The sequence below is a fragment of the Callospermophilus lateralis genome, chromosome 14, assembly GCF_048772815.1.
Source record: "Callospermophilus lateralis isolate mCalLat2 chromosome 14, mCalLat2.hap1, whole genome shotgun sequence".
NCBI lineage: Eukaryota > Metazoa > Chordata > Mammalia > Rodentia > Sciuridae > Callospermophilus > Callospermophilus lateralis.
This window is the reverse complement of record NC_135318.1, coordinates 24041317-24057463: the sequence shown is the minus strand read 5'-3', so window position 1 is coordinate 24057463 and position 16147 is coordinate 24041317. Positions and strand designations below refer to the sequence as shown.

Below are 16147 nucleotides of genomic sequence, written 5' to 3'. Positions count from 1 at the left end.
GTCTTTGTTTCCTATGGAAAAAGCCATGCGCCTGGGGTTAACTGCACAGTTCTCTGTGCTTCTCTGGGGGCAGTCAGGTGACTCTGAAAGTCTCAGAATAAATCCTGCTGATTGAGATCTGGACAGTTTAATCTGTTCCAGATTGCAGCTGGAGTGTGTGGGCCTGCCTAGATCTAAATCATCAGTTTCAAAGATCCTGCCATCGGCCTGTCACAATCTAGAGCTCTCGGTGGCTTCGGGCCACGGTCTCACTTCTGATAGGAGAATGAGGTTTGGTTTGGGCACTCACTAACCAAGCGAACAAAAGAAAGAGAAGTGAAAGAAAAGAAAAGGAGGCTGTTTGGTCTTTGGGATTAAAAAAAAAAAATCAGAGGCAAAAAAGAAGAAAAAAAAAATGTGTGCTGGGATTTCTGATTTTTCTCAAGGACAGCCTGGACAAGGTTGTCCCTTTTAAGGTTCCCAGCTCTCACCAGCTCCAGAGGAAAGTGTGGCAGGCAGTGCAGACATGCTCTCCAGCCCTGCTGCCTTTAAACCTCCGCTGCTCATATGGCGTGCCTGCCTAATGATAGAGTCCACATTTCTTGATATCTTTATGATTTCTCTTTTCCGCTCTGCAGAGGGGAGCTTCCTCTCTCCCACTGAGAAGCCATGTGCTGGTGCTGGTGGAGTCTGTTTTCCTTTTCTAACTCTAATAAAACCACTATTCCTGGGCTTCACCTGCTGCCTGGGTGGGACCCGTTGGATTTCCAGGCTTCCCTTCGTGCCCCACCTCACCACGTAGCTGCACACTGATTTAATTGCACTATCAGGCAGCAGCCAGTGTGTAGCGGGTGCTGCTTGTCCACCACTTTAAAATCGCTCGTGTTTTTTTTTTTTTTTCACTTCAGTGTACAGACCTCTCTTGAGGATTCTTGTAGTACAGATCTATGGTAATAAACTCCTTCTGGTTTTGTCGGAAATGTTTTCTCCCTCTGTTTGAAGTCTAGTTTTGTTATGTATAGGATTCTTGGTTGACAGTTTTTTTCCCCCTTAGAACTTTAAAAATATCAGCCCATTGCCTTTCACCTCTAAATGAAAAATCTGTGGATAATCTTATTGAGTGTCCCTTTTATGTGATGAGTGACTTCTCTTTTGCTATTTTCAAAATTTCTCTTTGTAGGACTGGGGTTGTAGCTCAGTGGTAGAACCTTTCCTAGCATGAGTGAAGCACTGGGTTCAATCCTCAGCACCACAGAAAAATAAGTAAATAAATAAGGTATTGGAGGGGTTGGGGTTGTGGCTCAGCAGTAGAGCACTTGTCTCACACATGTGAGGCACTGGGTTTGATCCTCAGCACCACATAAAAATAAATAAACAGAATAAAGGTACTGTATCCCTCTACAACTAAAAAACAAAAGTTTGTCTTTGGAAAGAGAAATCATGTGTATCAGTGGGGCCTCTGAATTTATCTTGGAGTTTATCCTGCTTCTGGAATGTTTATATTAATATCTTTGATCACATTTCAGCCATTATTGCTTCAAATGTTCTTCTCACCAGTTTCTTTTTCTTTCTAGGACTCACAAAATGTGTATGTTGGTTCCCTTGATGGTATCCCACAGGTTCCTTGGGTTCTATTTTATTTATTTATCTTTTGAGTAACATCGTTTTTTTTAAAAATTAGAGCACTATAGTTATACATAGTAGTTGGGTTCATTTTGACAAAATCATACGTGCTTACGATTTGAATTACTCAGTTTAATCCCTGTTCCTCCTTTCCCCTCTATCCTATCTCCCCAGTTATTCTTCCTCTACTCTATTGATTTTTAAATTTTTCTTCAATCTTTTTTTCTTTATGTTCCTCAGACTCAATAAATTCTAAATAATTTCTACTGTTCTATATTTAAGTTTGTTGATTCTTATTTTTGCCTGCTTAGTTTGCCTTTGAGTTGAATTTCTCTAGTGAATTTTTCTTTCTTTCTTTCTTTTTTTGTTTCAGTTATAGGACTTTTCAGCATCAGAATTTCTTTTTGGTTCTCTTTCTTGACATTGCCATTTTGTTCACACATCATCTTATTGACTTTATCTATATCTCTTTGAGTTCTTTGAGTATGTTCAAGACAGTTATTTTAAAGTTTTTGTTGAGCTGACCTAACATTAGTTTTTTTTTTTTTTTTTTTTTGTATCAGAGATTGAACTCAGGGGCACTCAACCACTGAGCCACATCCCCAGCCGTACTTTGTATTTTTATTTAGAGACAGGGTCTTACTGAGTTGCTTAGCACCTTGCTTTTGCTGAGGCTGGGTTTGAACTCATGATCCTCCTGCCTCAGCCTCCCAAGCTGCTGGGATAATAGGCGTGAGCCACCATGCCTGGATAGGTCTTTTTCAGTGACATCTTCTGTTTATTTTTTCCTTAGAGTAGGCCATCTTTTTCTATTTTTTTGAATACCTTGTGATTTTTTTTTGAAAAGTGAACATTTTAACAATGTGATAATCTTGGAACTCATATTCTCCATTTTCCTTTGGATTTGCCTTATTTTGTTATTGTTTTAGATTTTTAAAAACATTTTAGGCTATCACTGTGCAAGGAATCATCTTGATGTATGAACATTAGGTCTTTTATGAGCCTGCATTTCCTCTTGTTTATGTGTAATCACTCCCAAATTTTCCCTATATATTCAGTTGTTTATGAATATTCTCATCTTTATGATCTGTCTCACAAAAGGGGAAAAAGAGAAAAGTAAATGAAATAAAATGAGGCACTGACTCTTTAAATTCCTTAAAAGTCACATCAGTCAGAGGGCCTACAATAATGTGCTTACAATAATGGCTAAAGATATAACAACAATAATTGTCTATCTGTACCTCTGTTATCCGAAGCGAAATCATCTATCCAAGCACACATCCATGATATTTGGAGGGCAAGGTCCTTTTTACCTACATTGGTCCTTTCGAGTTATTCCCAAAACTTTTACACAGCTACTGCCACAGGGCTGAGTGTGGGTATCAGGTGTCTGCTACTGTGCCTACAAATAAAGTTCACTGAAATGAACCACAATTCAAGTTGTGAAGTTGTAAGCCTCCAATAGACTCCAGCATTTCAAAATAAGTTACATTAGACAGATTATGCCAGTTGTTGTCCAGATGGGGAGACAGATTGCTGGTGATTCCTATTCTACTTTCTTCCCAGAATCATCTCCTTGCCTTCTTTTAATTAATTTTTGCATGATATATTACCCCCCATTTTCCCTTCCTTCTTTCCTACCTTCCCTCTTTCCTTCCTTCTTCTTCTTTTTAACTTTCATCAGGTCAATATTGTCATATTTGGAATGAATTCTTAACCACTGAGCCACATCCCCAGCCCTTTTAAAAATATTTTGTTTAGAGACAGGGTCTCGCTGAGTTGCTTAGGACCTTGCTAAGTTGCTGAGGCTGGCTTTGAACTCACGATCCTCCTGCCTCAGCCTCCCGAGCCACCAGGATTATGGGCTTATGCCACCAGGCCTGGCCTCCTACTCTCTTTCAATTGGTTTATTTGTAAAGCTTTTTTTCTTAGTACTGGGGATTGACGCCAGGGCCCTGTCCCTGCTAGGCAAATCCTCTTCCATTGAGGTATATCCCCAGCCCTAATTGCTGTACTTGCATGATTTACATTTATTGTAATTATTGATATATTAATAATTAAGTCTGACATTTATTTTTTGTTTTCTCTTTTTCCATTTTTCACTCTTTTTTTCTGCTTCCTGTGGGTTACTTGAACATCATTTTAGAGTTCCATTTTGATTTATCTGTAGCATTTTTGAGACTATCTCCTATATAGCTTTTTGGTGGTTGTGCTAGGTATCATATTATATATACAGCACTTTACATAGTTTACAGGTGTTGCTGTTCTACCTGTTAGAGCGTAGAAATCTTACTTTTTATGTTTCTTATCTTCCCCATTTGTAATATAATTGTCTTAAATCTTTCCTGTCCATAAGTTAGAATTACATAGTATAATATATTGGCATATATTGATTTTTTTTCCTTTCAGTTTAAGATCTTCCTGGTTCTTGATGACTGATTTGCAAAAGAAACCTGAACATTTGGGAGAATTAAAAGAGGCCAAATCTTGTTTAACCCCCATCCCTCTTTTTTGTGATGAAAATTGAACTCAGCACCTTGTGCATGCTGAGCATGTACTCTGCCAAAGCTGCATCCCCAGGCTTCTGTCTCATCTGTCCCTTCATAGTGCTCTGGCTAGGGAAAAGGGAGCTCCGTCTACCTCAGGTGCTGTTAGGTGAGGGTAGACGTTCACGTTCCTTCTTCACCTATCAACATACCTGAATGTGGGGGAGGCTTTTGTTTTGACTGTGTCGGGTGGAAGTTGTTGTCCTCTACTAGTCCTTCACTGATATCGGCCTGGCTGAGATTCAGGAGTGTTGACTTTCTCTTCCCAAATGATCTCCACCAACACCATGGAGCAAGGGGTGTATGGCCTCCTTACTGCTGCAAAGTGGTGACTGTCCCAGCTAGGACTTCTGATACCGCCCAGGACAGGAGGAAGATATGGGGTACAAGTACTCCATACATGTTTCCTAACACTGTGAGGACATGGGGAGAACTGGTTATTTCCCAGTAGCAGTGAAAGTCCTGGCTCCCTACCAAGCCTCTCTAACATAGCCTTACAGGGGCGTAGAGTACCTTTCACAACTTGTTCGATGGGGTGGGAGTAGGGCTGGTCCACTCCCCGCTCCCCCACTTGAGCGTTTGGCTATGATACAGCAGGTACTGTTTTTGTCTTTCTAGGTTGCCCCTTTTTCTGGTTCCTTGGCTCGAGAGAACATGCTTGTCTGGGCTTTTTGTCTTGTGCCTGTTGGATTTCATGGTTGCTAACTTCATCAGCTCTAAGTCTAGAACATATGAGGCAAAAAGACACGCAGGAACTCACTGCCCTGATTTTCTTCAAGTACCAAGGATTCTAGTGTGTGGACCTTGACCTTGTCATCTTCCAGAATCTTCTCATGTCATATATATATATATATATATATATATATATATGGAAGATAATGTATATATTGTTCAGGGACTTAGTTGTATGTGGTAGGAGGATTAGGTGAAAAGTACATGTAATTCACCTTCCTGGAAGTGAAAGTTGTGATACATATTTAATGAGGTGTGATTTGAAGATCTGCATGCATAAACTATATACTACCTGTAGCCTATTATAGACTCTTTCATTTGGCATTCACTCCAGGCCTTCTGTGAGCCAGGTGCTGTTGAAGTCACGGCAGATACAATGGTGAACAGAAGTGATAGTGTTTCACTCCTTGGGGACCATACGTTCTTGTGGGAAGACATGATGAACAAACAAAATATTTTAGATTGGGTAGTAAAAAAGGCTATTGGGAAAAGTAGAAGTTTTATGAGAACAATGAGTGCTAGAGGCACTGGGGGTTTGTGTCTTACATTGGTCCATCAGGGAAACATCTGAGCCGAGACCCGGAAAAATTAAAGCACAGAAATGAACCCTGTGGATATCTGGGAAGGAGCTCTCTAGGCCAGTGACAGAGATCTGAGATGGTAAGTACTGGTCCTATCCCTAGCAGCCAGGGAGGTCAGAGTGGCTGGAGTGAGGTGGGAACGGGGAAGAGTAGTAGATGACGTTAGGAACGTAGCTGGGAAACCAGACTGTGTAGAGTTGAAGGCAATCATAAAAATTCAGGCTTTTATTAGTCATTCGGGGGCTTTCAAGGGGCAGTGATATGGTCCAGTTTAAAGCTTTACTTAGTAGGCTTTATGAAGAACAGAAAGTGAGGTTTTCAAGTGAGGAGGCTTTTGCAAATATTCAGAAGAGGTTTAAGGATGACTTGAACTCAGAGCAGTGGAATTGGAGATGTGACCAGATTCTGGAAATATTTTGAAGATATAAGTGACAGAATTTGCCAACAGGTTCACTTGCAATATGAGAGAAAGAAGGAGAGAGATCAAGGATGGTTCAAGGTCCTTAGCTTGAGAAATTGAAATAAACTTGATATTTTTTTGGAATGAGTGAGACTTGGGGAGGTACAAGTTTTGGGAAGGTTGGGGAATCAGAGGTTTTGTTTCCGATGTGTTGAAACTGAAATGTCCATTAAACTGGGTGTCCAGCAAGGACTTGGCTCTATGAATCTGAGTTCAAGGATTGCAGTCATCCTTCTGGTGACATAATTTGGGAGTTGTTATTAGATGGATGATTGTCTTAGTCTGTTTTGTGTTGTCATATTACCACAAGACTGGGTAATTTATAATGGAAAGAAACGCTTCTCAAAGAGTCGGAGGCTGGGAAGTCCAAGACCAAGACACTGGCATCTGGTATGGGCCTTCTTGTTGTGGTTTCATGTGACAGAAGCCGGAAGGGCCAAAGAGAGTGAGCCCACTCCCACAGGCCTTTTTATGGTGGCACTAATCCATTTGTGAAAGTAATGACCTACATACCTCCCCTGTGACCGGAACATCTCCCCAACACCCCACCTACTAACACTGGTGCAGTGGGACACTAGATATGATCACATTGCTAATGGCTGTAAAAAAGGAGCAAAAAGTCCTGAGCTCCAGGGATGCTCTAATAGTTAACGGTCAGGAGGATAAAAAGAAACCATCAAAGGAAAATAAGGAGAAATCAGTGGCATAGAAGAACCAAAAGAGTTTGGTGAGCTGAGTGAAGACCCGGTCTAGCGGGAGGAAGTGGTCAGGTTGGTAAGGGAGGAGAGAGCTGAAGTGGGCCACCATGCTGGAGTGCCAGTCTCTGCTGGCCTCCCCAAGCTTGTTTCTGTGTGGAAGGAGGAAAGAAGAGGAGGAGAGACGCAGGAATGGCAAATATAGACACCTCTTTGGAGAAGTTTTGCTATAAAGGAGAGAACAAAAGTGGGATAGTGGATGAAAGAAGATATGGGGCCAAGGAAGGAGTCACTACTATAATCGAACAGCTAATTATAATACCTGGAAACTTTGTATTTATGTATATGAAATTTGAATTTATTTTGATTGACAATGAAATCTAAAATTTCATATAGTGAAAAGTCTTCAGTTGGCTTGATAATCTTAGCAATAGCATTTATATTTGAGAAAGACTTAGTTAAATATGAGTTGGTCTATGCAAGATGTGTAATTTCAAAGTTTTTTGCCTCGGTTTAATTTGGATTTGCAATTTCAGTTAACCCTTTACAATGAGAGTTCCCTCAAATGAATATTTACTGAGCAGTGATATAAAACTTTATATTTAAAGAGTACTTATCAGTCTCTGTATTAGAATCAACATAAAAGAATTAAAATCGACATTAGAAGTATAGGAGGGGATTAAAGAGATGTGGTCCCAGACCAGGGAAATGGCATCTCAAGTTGTCCTGAGATGCAAACGGGAAACTCACCTCAAGCTCTGCAGTACTGATTTGCAGCCTATCAGGCTAATTGACTCCTCCCCTTTTGATCATTTTTATCTTTTTGTACATAGAGACACTTGTTTTGAACCACCTCCAGTGTTCTAACAGCAGGTACTCTAGAACTTTCTGTCTGGGATATATGCACCAAACTTCTTTTTACCTTTTTCCTCTGGAAATCCCAGGAAGCAATGTTTCCCAGTCTCCCTTGCAGTTGGAAGAGGCAAAGAAATGCAAGTGGAAAAATTTATGCCATTTCCCGCTGAAGTGTGACCCTCCTAAGAAAACCTACATGGTCCACACTCTGTGCTTTGTCTGTTGGTCAGAAGTCGCAGGTCCCCTGGGAGAGGCTGGGTCCTGAAAGACTGCGGAGTGCAGCACTGCCCCTGCACAGTGTTGTGCTCTGCTGCCAGCTAGGAACAAGCTTTTAGTACGTGGAAGCTTTGGTACTTTGGAGTTGTTGGTGACAGTAGTGAGCCTACCCTGACTAAGGCATGCTTCTTCAGATGAGAGGCAGTGACTGTGAACTTTGTATTTGGACTTAGAAGGCCAGGGTAAGGATGGAGTGTGAACATTGTTTAATTTGGAAGCATCATGCTTTGGGTTTTTGCATTTTATCTTCTGATCTTTTTTGGGGAACACTGTTAGCACTGATGAGCCGTCATCCCGAGGGAAACAGCCGTTTTCTAATGACTTTATGTAGCTTCGCAGGACCTGTTCCCTTTGAGAGGTTCAGCTCCCTTCAGGCCCCAAAGCTCTCGTGGGACATGAGGTTGAGAAAAAACAAATATTCAGCAGAAATCCTATGTCAGATGCTTTTTCTTGCTTTGTATTATTTAATTTTTATAATAATCTAAAATGAAATTATAAAGTTTCATAAAGAAGTATGATTAACCTCAATTTACTGAAGAAGAAATTTGTCCAAGATCTTGGAGTTATGAAAGAGCAGAACCCTTCAAGCAATGCCTTTTTGATTGAGAAATGCTTGCTCTTTCCACATTATCGTGACTCTGTCTATTTCCCTCTGGGGAAGGAGGAAAGAACCTGAGTTGAATTTGCTTATGTGCATGATGGTATTAGAGACACAACCTCCACTTTCCTCTTGGGTGTATTTGTATTTTGAAGGAGGTGAGAAACAGAGAAGCCAATTGTTTACTTCAAGAAATGAATCGTAGGCACTGTTGTGACTGAGTAGGGAGGAAGGAACTCTGCAGATGACCTAGAGGCCTGAGCCCAGACAGAAGGAAGCCACCGGTGGCTTTAGTTTTGGTTTAATTGGAAGCTGACCTTTCTTTCCTCTTCACCTCTTTAATACAGAGAATTGAAAGTCCTCATGATCCAGCAACTGGCCAGGAGGCTGCATGGTAGAGGTGAGAAGGTTTAGCATCCTGATCTTGTCTGTGGAGACTCTCTGATCCTATAGAGTTGGCCATGTTCAAGCCAAGAAAGGAGAAACTTAGGAATTCTGTTGTTAAGCGGGGAGAGGGGAGTGCAGTTCCTCAAGACCATCTTGACTATTTTAAATCTATAAAATTTGGCTTCCATGTAACACAACACCCTCATTTATGTCTGTTTGCTAACCACTCTACACTTCAAAACATGCTTTTATGTAGATTATCTAATTTGATCCTCGGAGCAATCTTGGGAGGTGACAGGGAAGGAATTATCATTCCATTTCCAGGTAAGGCAACCACAACCCAAGTTCTCTAACCTGAAGTTCAGGCTGCCTGCTTTTGATAGAGGGATCTAAGATAAACCTCACAGGCTTTGAAGCTGAAATCCATATTTGAAATGTAACTGTGGTCATCTATGACAGTCTCCAGCCTTGTCTGTTCTTTGTTCTACAAATGTCCAATGAATGCTTGGAGGTGTGTGGGGTTGCTTGTAGTGTGTGTGTGTGTTCACTCTCATATGTGCACGTGTGTATGCAATGGATGTGAAATTTACAAAATCAAGTATCAGTTCTTGTCTTAGTTCATTTTCTGCTACTATAAACAAAATTACAGTGTAATTTGTAAAGAACAGAGATCTATTTATGTCATGGGTTTGGAAAGTGGGAAGTCTAGACAGCATCTTACTAGCATCTACTAAGCATCTAGTGAGGGCCTTCTCTCTGTATCATAACAAGGCAGAAGGCATTGCATGGCTAGACAGAATTAATGTACCAGAGAGCTGTTCCTATAACAAAGCCACTCCTTAAATAGCCCATTAATCCATGAATAGATTAATTTATTCATTAAGTTAATCACACATCTACAGTTTAATCTCCAAAAGCAATTAACATATGAATTTTGAGGTTAAGTTTCCAACCCATGAACTTTTTGGGTATAAGGTTCAAACCATAACAGTTTTCAAAGCTTCAAAATCCAACTGTCAACATAAGATCATTAGTCAAATTTTGGAAGCTGTTCTTCAGAGTTGAGCTCTAGTTCTATGATGAACGTGGCACCCTGGTGTGTTCTTTGAAGAGTCACCACGTGCTTCAGTATGTTGAGGCTCCAAGGCATGAATATGTAGATAAACACAGTGATTCCAAACTTACTTAAGTATATAAAGCCTCTTTTTTGGTGTCTCACTTGTCCATGTGGGGTGACAGAATATCTTTTGAAATGTCAGTGCAGATGACAAGTTTTGCTGTTTTCTCTCATATATGGGAGCTGGTGGGGGAGGTGAAAAGACAAAGTGAGTGTAAGGTGGAAACTCTAAGAGGAAGGGGCTCATGGGGAGGGAAAGGGAGGGTGGGGGACTATAAAAGAGGGTGGATATGACCAAACTATGTTATTTGCATCTGTGAATATGCCATAGTGAAACCCTTTTTTCTGTCTAATTGAAATGCACACACATACACACAAACTACGATGGCTAAAACGGTATGGTCCTAGCAATAAATATTTCAACTGGAACAGAACCAAAAACCCAGAAGAAGAACTGACACATGGGGTAAGTTAATATATAGCACCAATGACAATGCATATTGTGGGGGACAGATATTTAGTAAATTTACTTGCATCAGAAAAAAATACATTAGATTCGTATAAAACTTCTTATAACAAAGGACACTGTGAAAAATCAAAGGTTTAAAAATAACAAGGAAATAATTAAAATAACAGGGAAGTTTGGAGTTAAAACAAAATAATCCCAGTGTAAAAACCAGCCAAATATCCATCAAAGTAAAATAAAGTGAAAGAGGTAAACAGAGGTGGGAAAACAACAATGGAACTGAATGAACGATAGCTGAACACAGCAACGTGTTTAGCCTCATATGCATGACAGCGGGAGTGGGGGGTGGGGGTAGTCCAGAATCTTCTAAGAATCACAGAATTAAAAATGAGCAAAATAAACTGGTTTTTAAAGGATACATATGAATGTTATAGCATTGTAAAGAAACTGAAGGTAATGATTATTACAAAAGTGAGATAGCCATTATTTCTGGGCACTGAGAATAGGGAGGGCACATGGGACCCCGGGTGGTGTTGGTGTTGTTTCTTGACTTAGTTACTTTCTGTCTGGGTGTTTATTTGGTAGTTATTCATTAAGCTTCTCACAAAGGTTTATAAACTTTCCTGTTTGACTTTTATGTTGCACTCCATGAAAAATTATAAAAAGTCCAGTATTTAGCCACATGTCTTGGGTACATTTTTTTGAGTATTTTTATTTTTATGCCCTTCTTTCTAAATGATTCTAGAGTCATAGTTTGTAACATTTATAGGAGTCTCTTTTCTCCAGGGATCCTACTGTCCACTTTATATACTAGATATAAAGATGCTATATTATCAGTAAATAAATATACTAGAGAAATTACAGAAAGTCATGTGGTCAAGTGGCTGCTGTCCGAACGCTGTTCTGCTATTTGTGGGTAAACCAGGCTTCACTGTTCTTCTAATATATTTGTAAAATTTTTATTCATCATCATTCTTATTGTTGTTGCTATTTTCAAGACTGGGGATTGAACCCAGGATCACACTGAACTACACCCCCAGCACTATTCTTTTATCTTTTATTTTGAGATGGAGACTCATCAAGTTGCCCCAAACTTGAAATCCTCCTGCCTCAGCCTCCTGGGCAGCTGGGATCACAGGTGTGTGCCACCATGCCCAGCTCCAGGCTAGTACACATTAAATTTCACTTCAAGATTTGTGGAAAACTGATCTCCAATCCTAGGCTCATAAAATTTAATTTATTAACTACTAGATGGGATGGATTTTACCTTTCAAGACTGTTGTGAGAATAAAATGAGGTACTGAATGGTAGCTGCTATGAATTTAATGAAATAAAGCAAATAATAACATAAATGGTTACTCTGGAACCAGATAGCAACATTCTTCCTTTACATAGATTTAAGGAACAACTGTAACAATGCACTTAATGTAGTTATCTGTTTTAAACACTGTCCTCTAATTGTTTGACTATATTTCTTTTCTTTTCTTTTTTGATGGTAGATTCTAACTTTTCCCTCCCTGTATCCCAGGACTTTTATTTATGCATTGCTCACCAGAGGGAGACCTTTTCCAGTTGTCTTCCTTTTCAGAGGAAGTATCTTCTGTGTTGGAAATGGGTTCCTTCAAGCCTACTATCTGGTTTACTGTGCAGAGTACCCTGAAGAGTGGTACGCAGACATCCGGTTTAGCCTGGGTAAGTGAATCTCACCAGCTCTCACCCACTACCCAGCTGATGCCCCTTTCCAAGGTGTACATCACCACAGCCTCCCTCCATCCTACTGTGGAAACCTCTGAATGATCTTGTTCTCCTCCTCCCCCCGCTCATCTTCCCTCAGTGTGGAACTCATGTAGAGGGATCTCAGACCCTTCTAATAGATTTCCATTGCTCTCAAGGCCATATGCATATTCCTTACCACAACCTGTGAAACCAAAAAGTTGTTCCGAGGCTCCAGCCACACCCTCCTGCTTCTCTCTCCCTCATGTCCTGGGCTAGCCCCAGGACCTTCCTGCTGTGCTGCAAACAGTTAGCCTGTCCTGCCCAGAGCCTTTGTGCAGGATTCTCCCCCTGCTTAGAATGCTGTGCTGTATGTATCCATGGAACTTGGTCCTCACTTTATTGAGGTCTCTAACAATTCACATCTCCTCAAAAAGCCTTCCTGACTGCCTATCTAAAAGAATGGAAGACATTGATCATGGGTTTGTTTTTCAGGTTTTTTTTTTTTTTTTTTTTTTGTAAGCTCACTCCTTTGAATACTATTTTGACTCAAAAAAAAAAAAAAAAGACAATACAGATTATTCCTAATCCCTCTTAGTATCACAAATCACATTCTACCCATCAATATTATACTTCTGGATCTGTCTCCAGAACATGGGACAACTGGACTCTCTTCTCCCTAAACTGTATTAATTTCTGTTTAGTCCACAATTGCCTGGACTTCCATAGCTCCAAAATCAGTTTTCTGACTCCATCCTGTCCTTCAACAGCCTACTTACGTGTTCCACACAGCAGTCAGGGTGAACACCCAAACCCACAAACGGCCAAAGGGTTTGTTGCATGAATGTGGATGCGTATCCACCACAGACCACACCACAGACACAAAGACAAAGAAACAAACAAAACAGAGCAAAACCAAAAAAACAAGGGAGTGCTCTGTGCATTCATGCAGAGACACCTCTGGGATGTGTGGTTAAATAAAAATAAATAAAAGTGTGCCCGCCGTGTATATAGGATGCTATTTTTTTATGTAGAAATGGGATAGAGGAACGTGTGTGTGTGTGTGTGTGTGTGTGTGTGTGTGTGTGTGTAACTGGGAAGGAAACACTGGAGATATAAAAATCTCCTACATGTCTCTGGGTAAAGAGATCAGGGTGGGTATATCTCACCATATACTCAACTGGTGATGTAACCACACAAGAAATAGCCAGTTCACAGGAAGTGTGGGACACAGGCAAGTGAAATACCTCCGTGAGGAAGTAAGCCAGTCGTATCTAGAAAAATGGACATTCTGAAGGACAACGGTCTAATCTCTTCCATGAGTGAGAGTCCTAAAACAAACAAACAAACAAGAAGAAGAATTATGAGGAGGAGGAGAAGAAGAAGAAAGGAAGGAGTCAAAATTAAAAGATATAACATCCATATGTAAGATGTGGCCTTACATTGGACCTTGGTTTGCACAAACCACTTCCAAGGGGGATCTGGGAGACATCTGAGGAAATCAGAATATGATCTGAGTATTAGATAAGGTACTTATCAAAAAAGAATCTATATCTTGGTGCCGCTGTCTGGCTGGGCACAAGATCACGAGCCACTCAAACAGGAACAAACTTTATTTTTGAAATAACCGCCAATACCACCTACGTGCCCGGGAAGATTCCCGATCCACCCACGTGGCGTTCTGCCAGTCTCCTCCCGGAACCCCAGCGCAAGTTCCTCCCCTGGAATTCCCTCCTACTGCACTTTCCCAACCAATGGGAACTCTCCAGGAGTCCCGCAGCAGGCCGAGGTAAACAGCAGGAGTCCGGTATCCATATGAATGTAATTTTTAACATAATCATATCATCTCAATGGCTAGCTGGCATCATCTTTCAATCAAAAATGCCATGCATCATATTAATTGGCTGTGGCTCTTAGCATCTTGGCATCAGCTTCTTCAAGAGAACTTGTTACTTTCAAATCTTTTGTTGTTGTTGTTGTTGTTCTGATGGGACAAGCCTCAATCGATCTTGAAAAGGTATCTTCTCTTACAAGCAAATATCTGAAGTTTTCCCAGGGGATGGGTATTTGAATACAATTTACTTGCAAATCATTGAAGGGCTGTGTTCCTTTTATAGTAAGCTGCTTTTCAGTCTTTGGATTGTTCTGGGCATATATGACACAATTCTGATTTAGCCACTAAGCAGCTGGAGCTGTGACCCTCCCATGAGGGCTTGATGACATTCACCAAGGTGCTCCTTACACAGTGGACATTCTCATGTAGGTGCCAGACCAGTGCTTCAGGCAGGAGGACGAGCCCATGGGAATCCTGTTTCCACTTGGCAGCGCTATCCCAGGAGCCTAAACTCTACTCGGTGGCCCATTTCCCATCCTCATCAATAGAAGGAGACTGGTCTAATTCAAGCTGAGGTATCAGGGAGCTAATGAACAGTTTGCTCTTTGTGGCCCTTTTGGTTGTTACATTGGCCTGATTTCACCTTCCCATGGAAGGTCAGTCTTCTGCTGACTGGAACAGTGCATGATTACTACTTGCTTTTGTCTGGCCATGGCCCCTTTCAATGCCGGTATTTTAAGGGCATGTTTAATGTTCTTGTTTTCGGCGGTGAGGACCACTCTTTCCAAATAGCTGAATGTGCAAATGCTATTATGAAAGCATATTTTGAGTCAGTGTAAATATTTACCCTCCTTCCTCCGAGTTCTTCTTAAAGTAATGTGCTTAGCTTTCTAGGCTTGTGCTCCTAGCCTTGACTTCTAATACCTGTTGTTCGGTGACCACGCCGTATCCAATATTCACAGACCATTGTCCGTGAAGCTGCTTCTGTTGGTGAAGAGGTCCCAATACAGCTCTGTGATAAGATGATCTGACAAGTCCAATCTGACAAACCGTCTCCAAGATCTGCAGATGGGCACGTTGTATTGGCCCATTATCAGCTGGCATCCCTGGATTTAGGGTGGACATGGTTTTCAGTTGACATTTGGGTTGTTTAGTAGGATGACCTGAGAGGCCCCTGTCCTCCCAGCAGTCATCTAGTAGCCACGCCTCTGTTGTAGTAGGACCAGGATTTGATGAGGAACACATAATAATGGGGGGCCCTAGAGTGCACTTCTCAGCCTCTTGTAGTAAATCACAAGTGGCAGTCATTGCCTGAAGGCAGGGGGACCATCCTTTTGTAGTGTGGACAAGCTGTTTTGACAAATAGTTTACCAGTCACTGTATGTCTCCCAGTGCCTGTAAGAGAACCCCAAGGGCTGTACCCTATTTCTCATATACATATGCATTGCATTTCTTATATAAGTCAGGCAAGCCTAGGGCAGGGGCTTCATGAAATTTTCTTTAACTTCTAAAGGAAGTTTGTCATTCTGAAGTCCAAATCAAAGGTTCTATTTTTTTTTTTTTTTTAAAGGCCTTTATACAGTGGTCTGGCTACCAATCCAAATATGGCAGAATCCTGCCATTCCCAGGAACCCATGCTACTATCTCTGGTTCCTGGTTCTTTAAGGCTCAAGATAGCCTGGTTCCAATCTGACATCAAACTTTGGGTTCCTTGGCTAATCTGGAATCCAAATAGGTGACTTGTTTACAAATCGGAATCTTTTTAGTGGACATCTTTTATCTTTATGACATGAGGTGAGTCAATACAATAATAGTGTTTGAAAGGCAGAGTTCATGGTTGGGGCCATCCACTTATTGCAAAAAGATTCCTTTGTAAAAATGTGAATGTGTAACCGATGTGATTCTGCAATTTGTATTTGGGGTAAAAATGGGAGTTCATAACCCACTTGAATCAAATGTATGAAAGATGATATGTCATGAGATTTGTAACGTTTTGAACAACCAATAAAAAAAAAAAAAAAAAAAGAAAAGAAAACAAAATGACTAGGAATGGAAAAAAAAAAAAAAAAAAAGATTCCTTGATCCAGCTGTCACGCCTGCAGGTCTTTTGCTGGGTGCTCATTAAACAGACTAGAGGAGGTTCTAAATCCCTCAGGCAGGACAGTCCAGCAATACTGGGTAGTTAATTTGGTGTCATAGTCCTGCCACTTGAAAGAAAACAGTAATTGGGATTTCCTTTCCAGTCAACACAGAAGAATGCATCCTTTAAATCCAGCAGTGTGAAC

At 40.8% G+C, this 16147-nt stretch overlaps 1 protein-coding gene across 1 annotated transcript in view; it reads left to right on the top strand.

The window, feature by feature from the left end:
• Positions 1-16147, top strand: part of Srd5a2 (steroid 5 alpha-reductase 2) — a 55042-nt gene that overhangs the window by 25615 nt on the left and 13280 nt on the right. The window contains exon 2 of the mRNA XM_076833833.1: positions 11844-12007. Coding sequence (XP_076689948.1) covers positions 11844-12007 — 164 coding nt within the window. The remainder of the gene's footprint in view (positions 1-11843; positions 12008-16147) is intronic.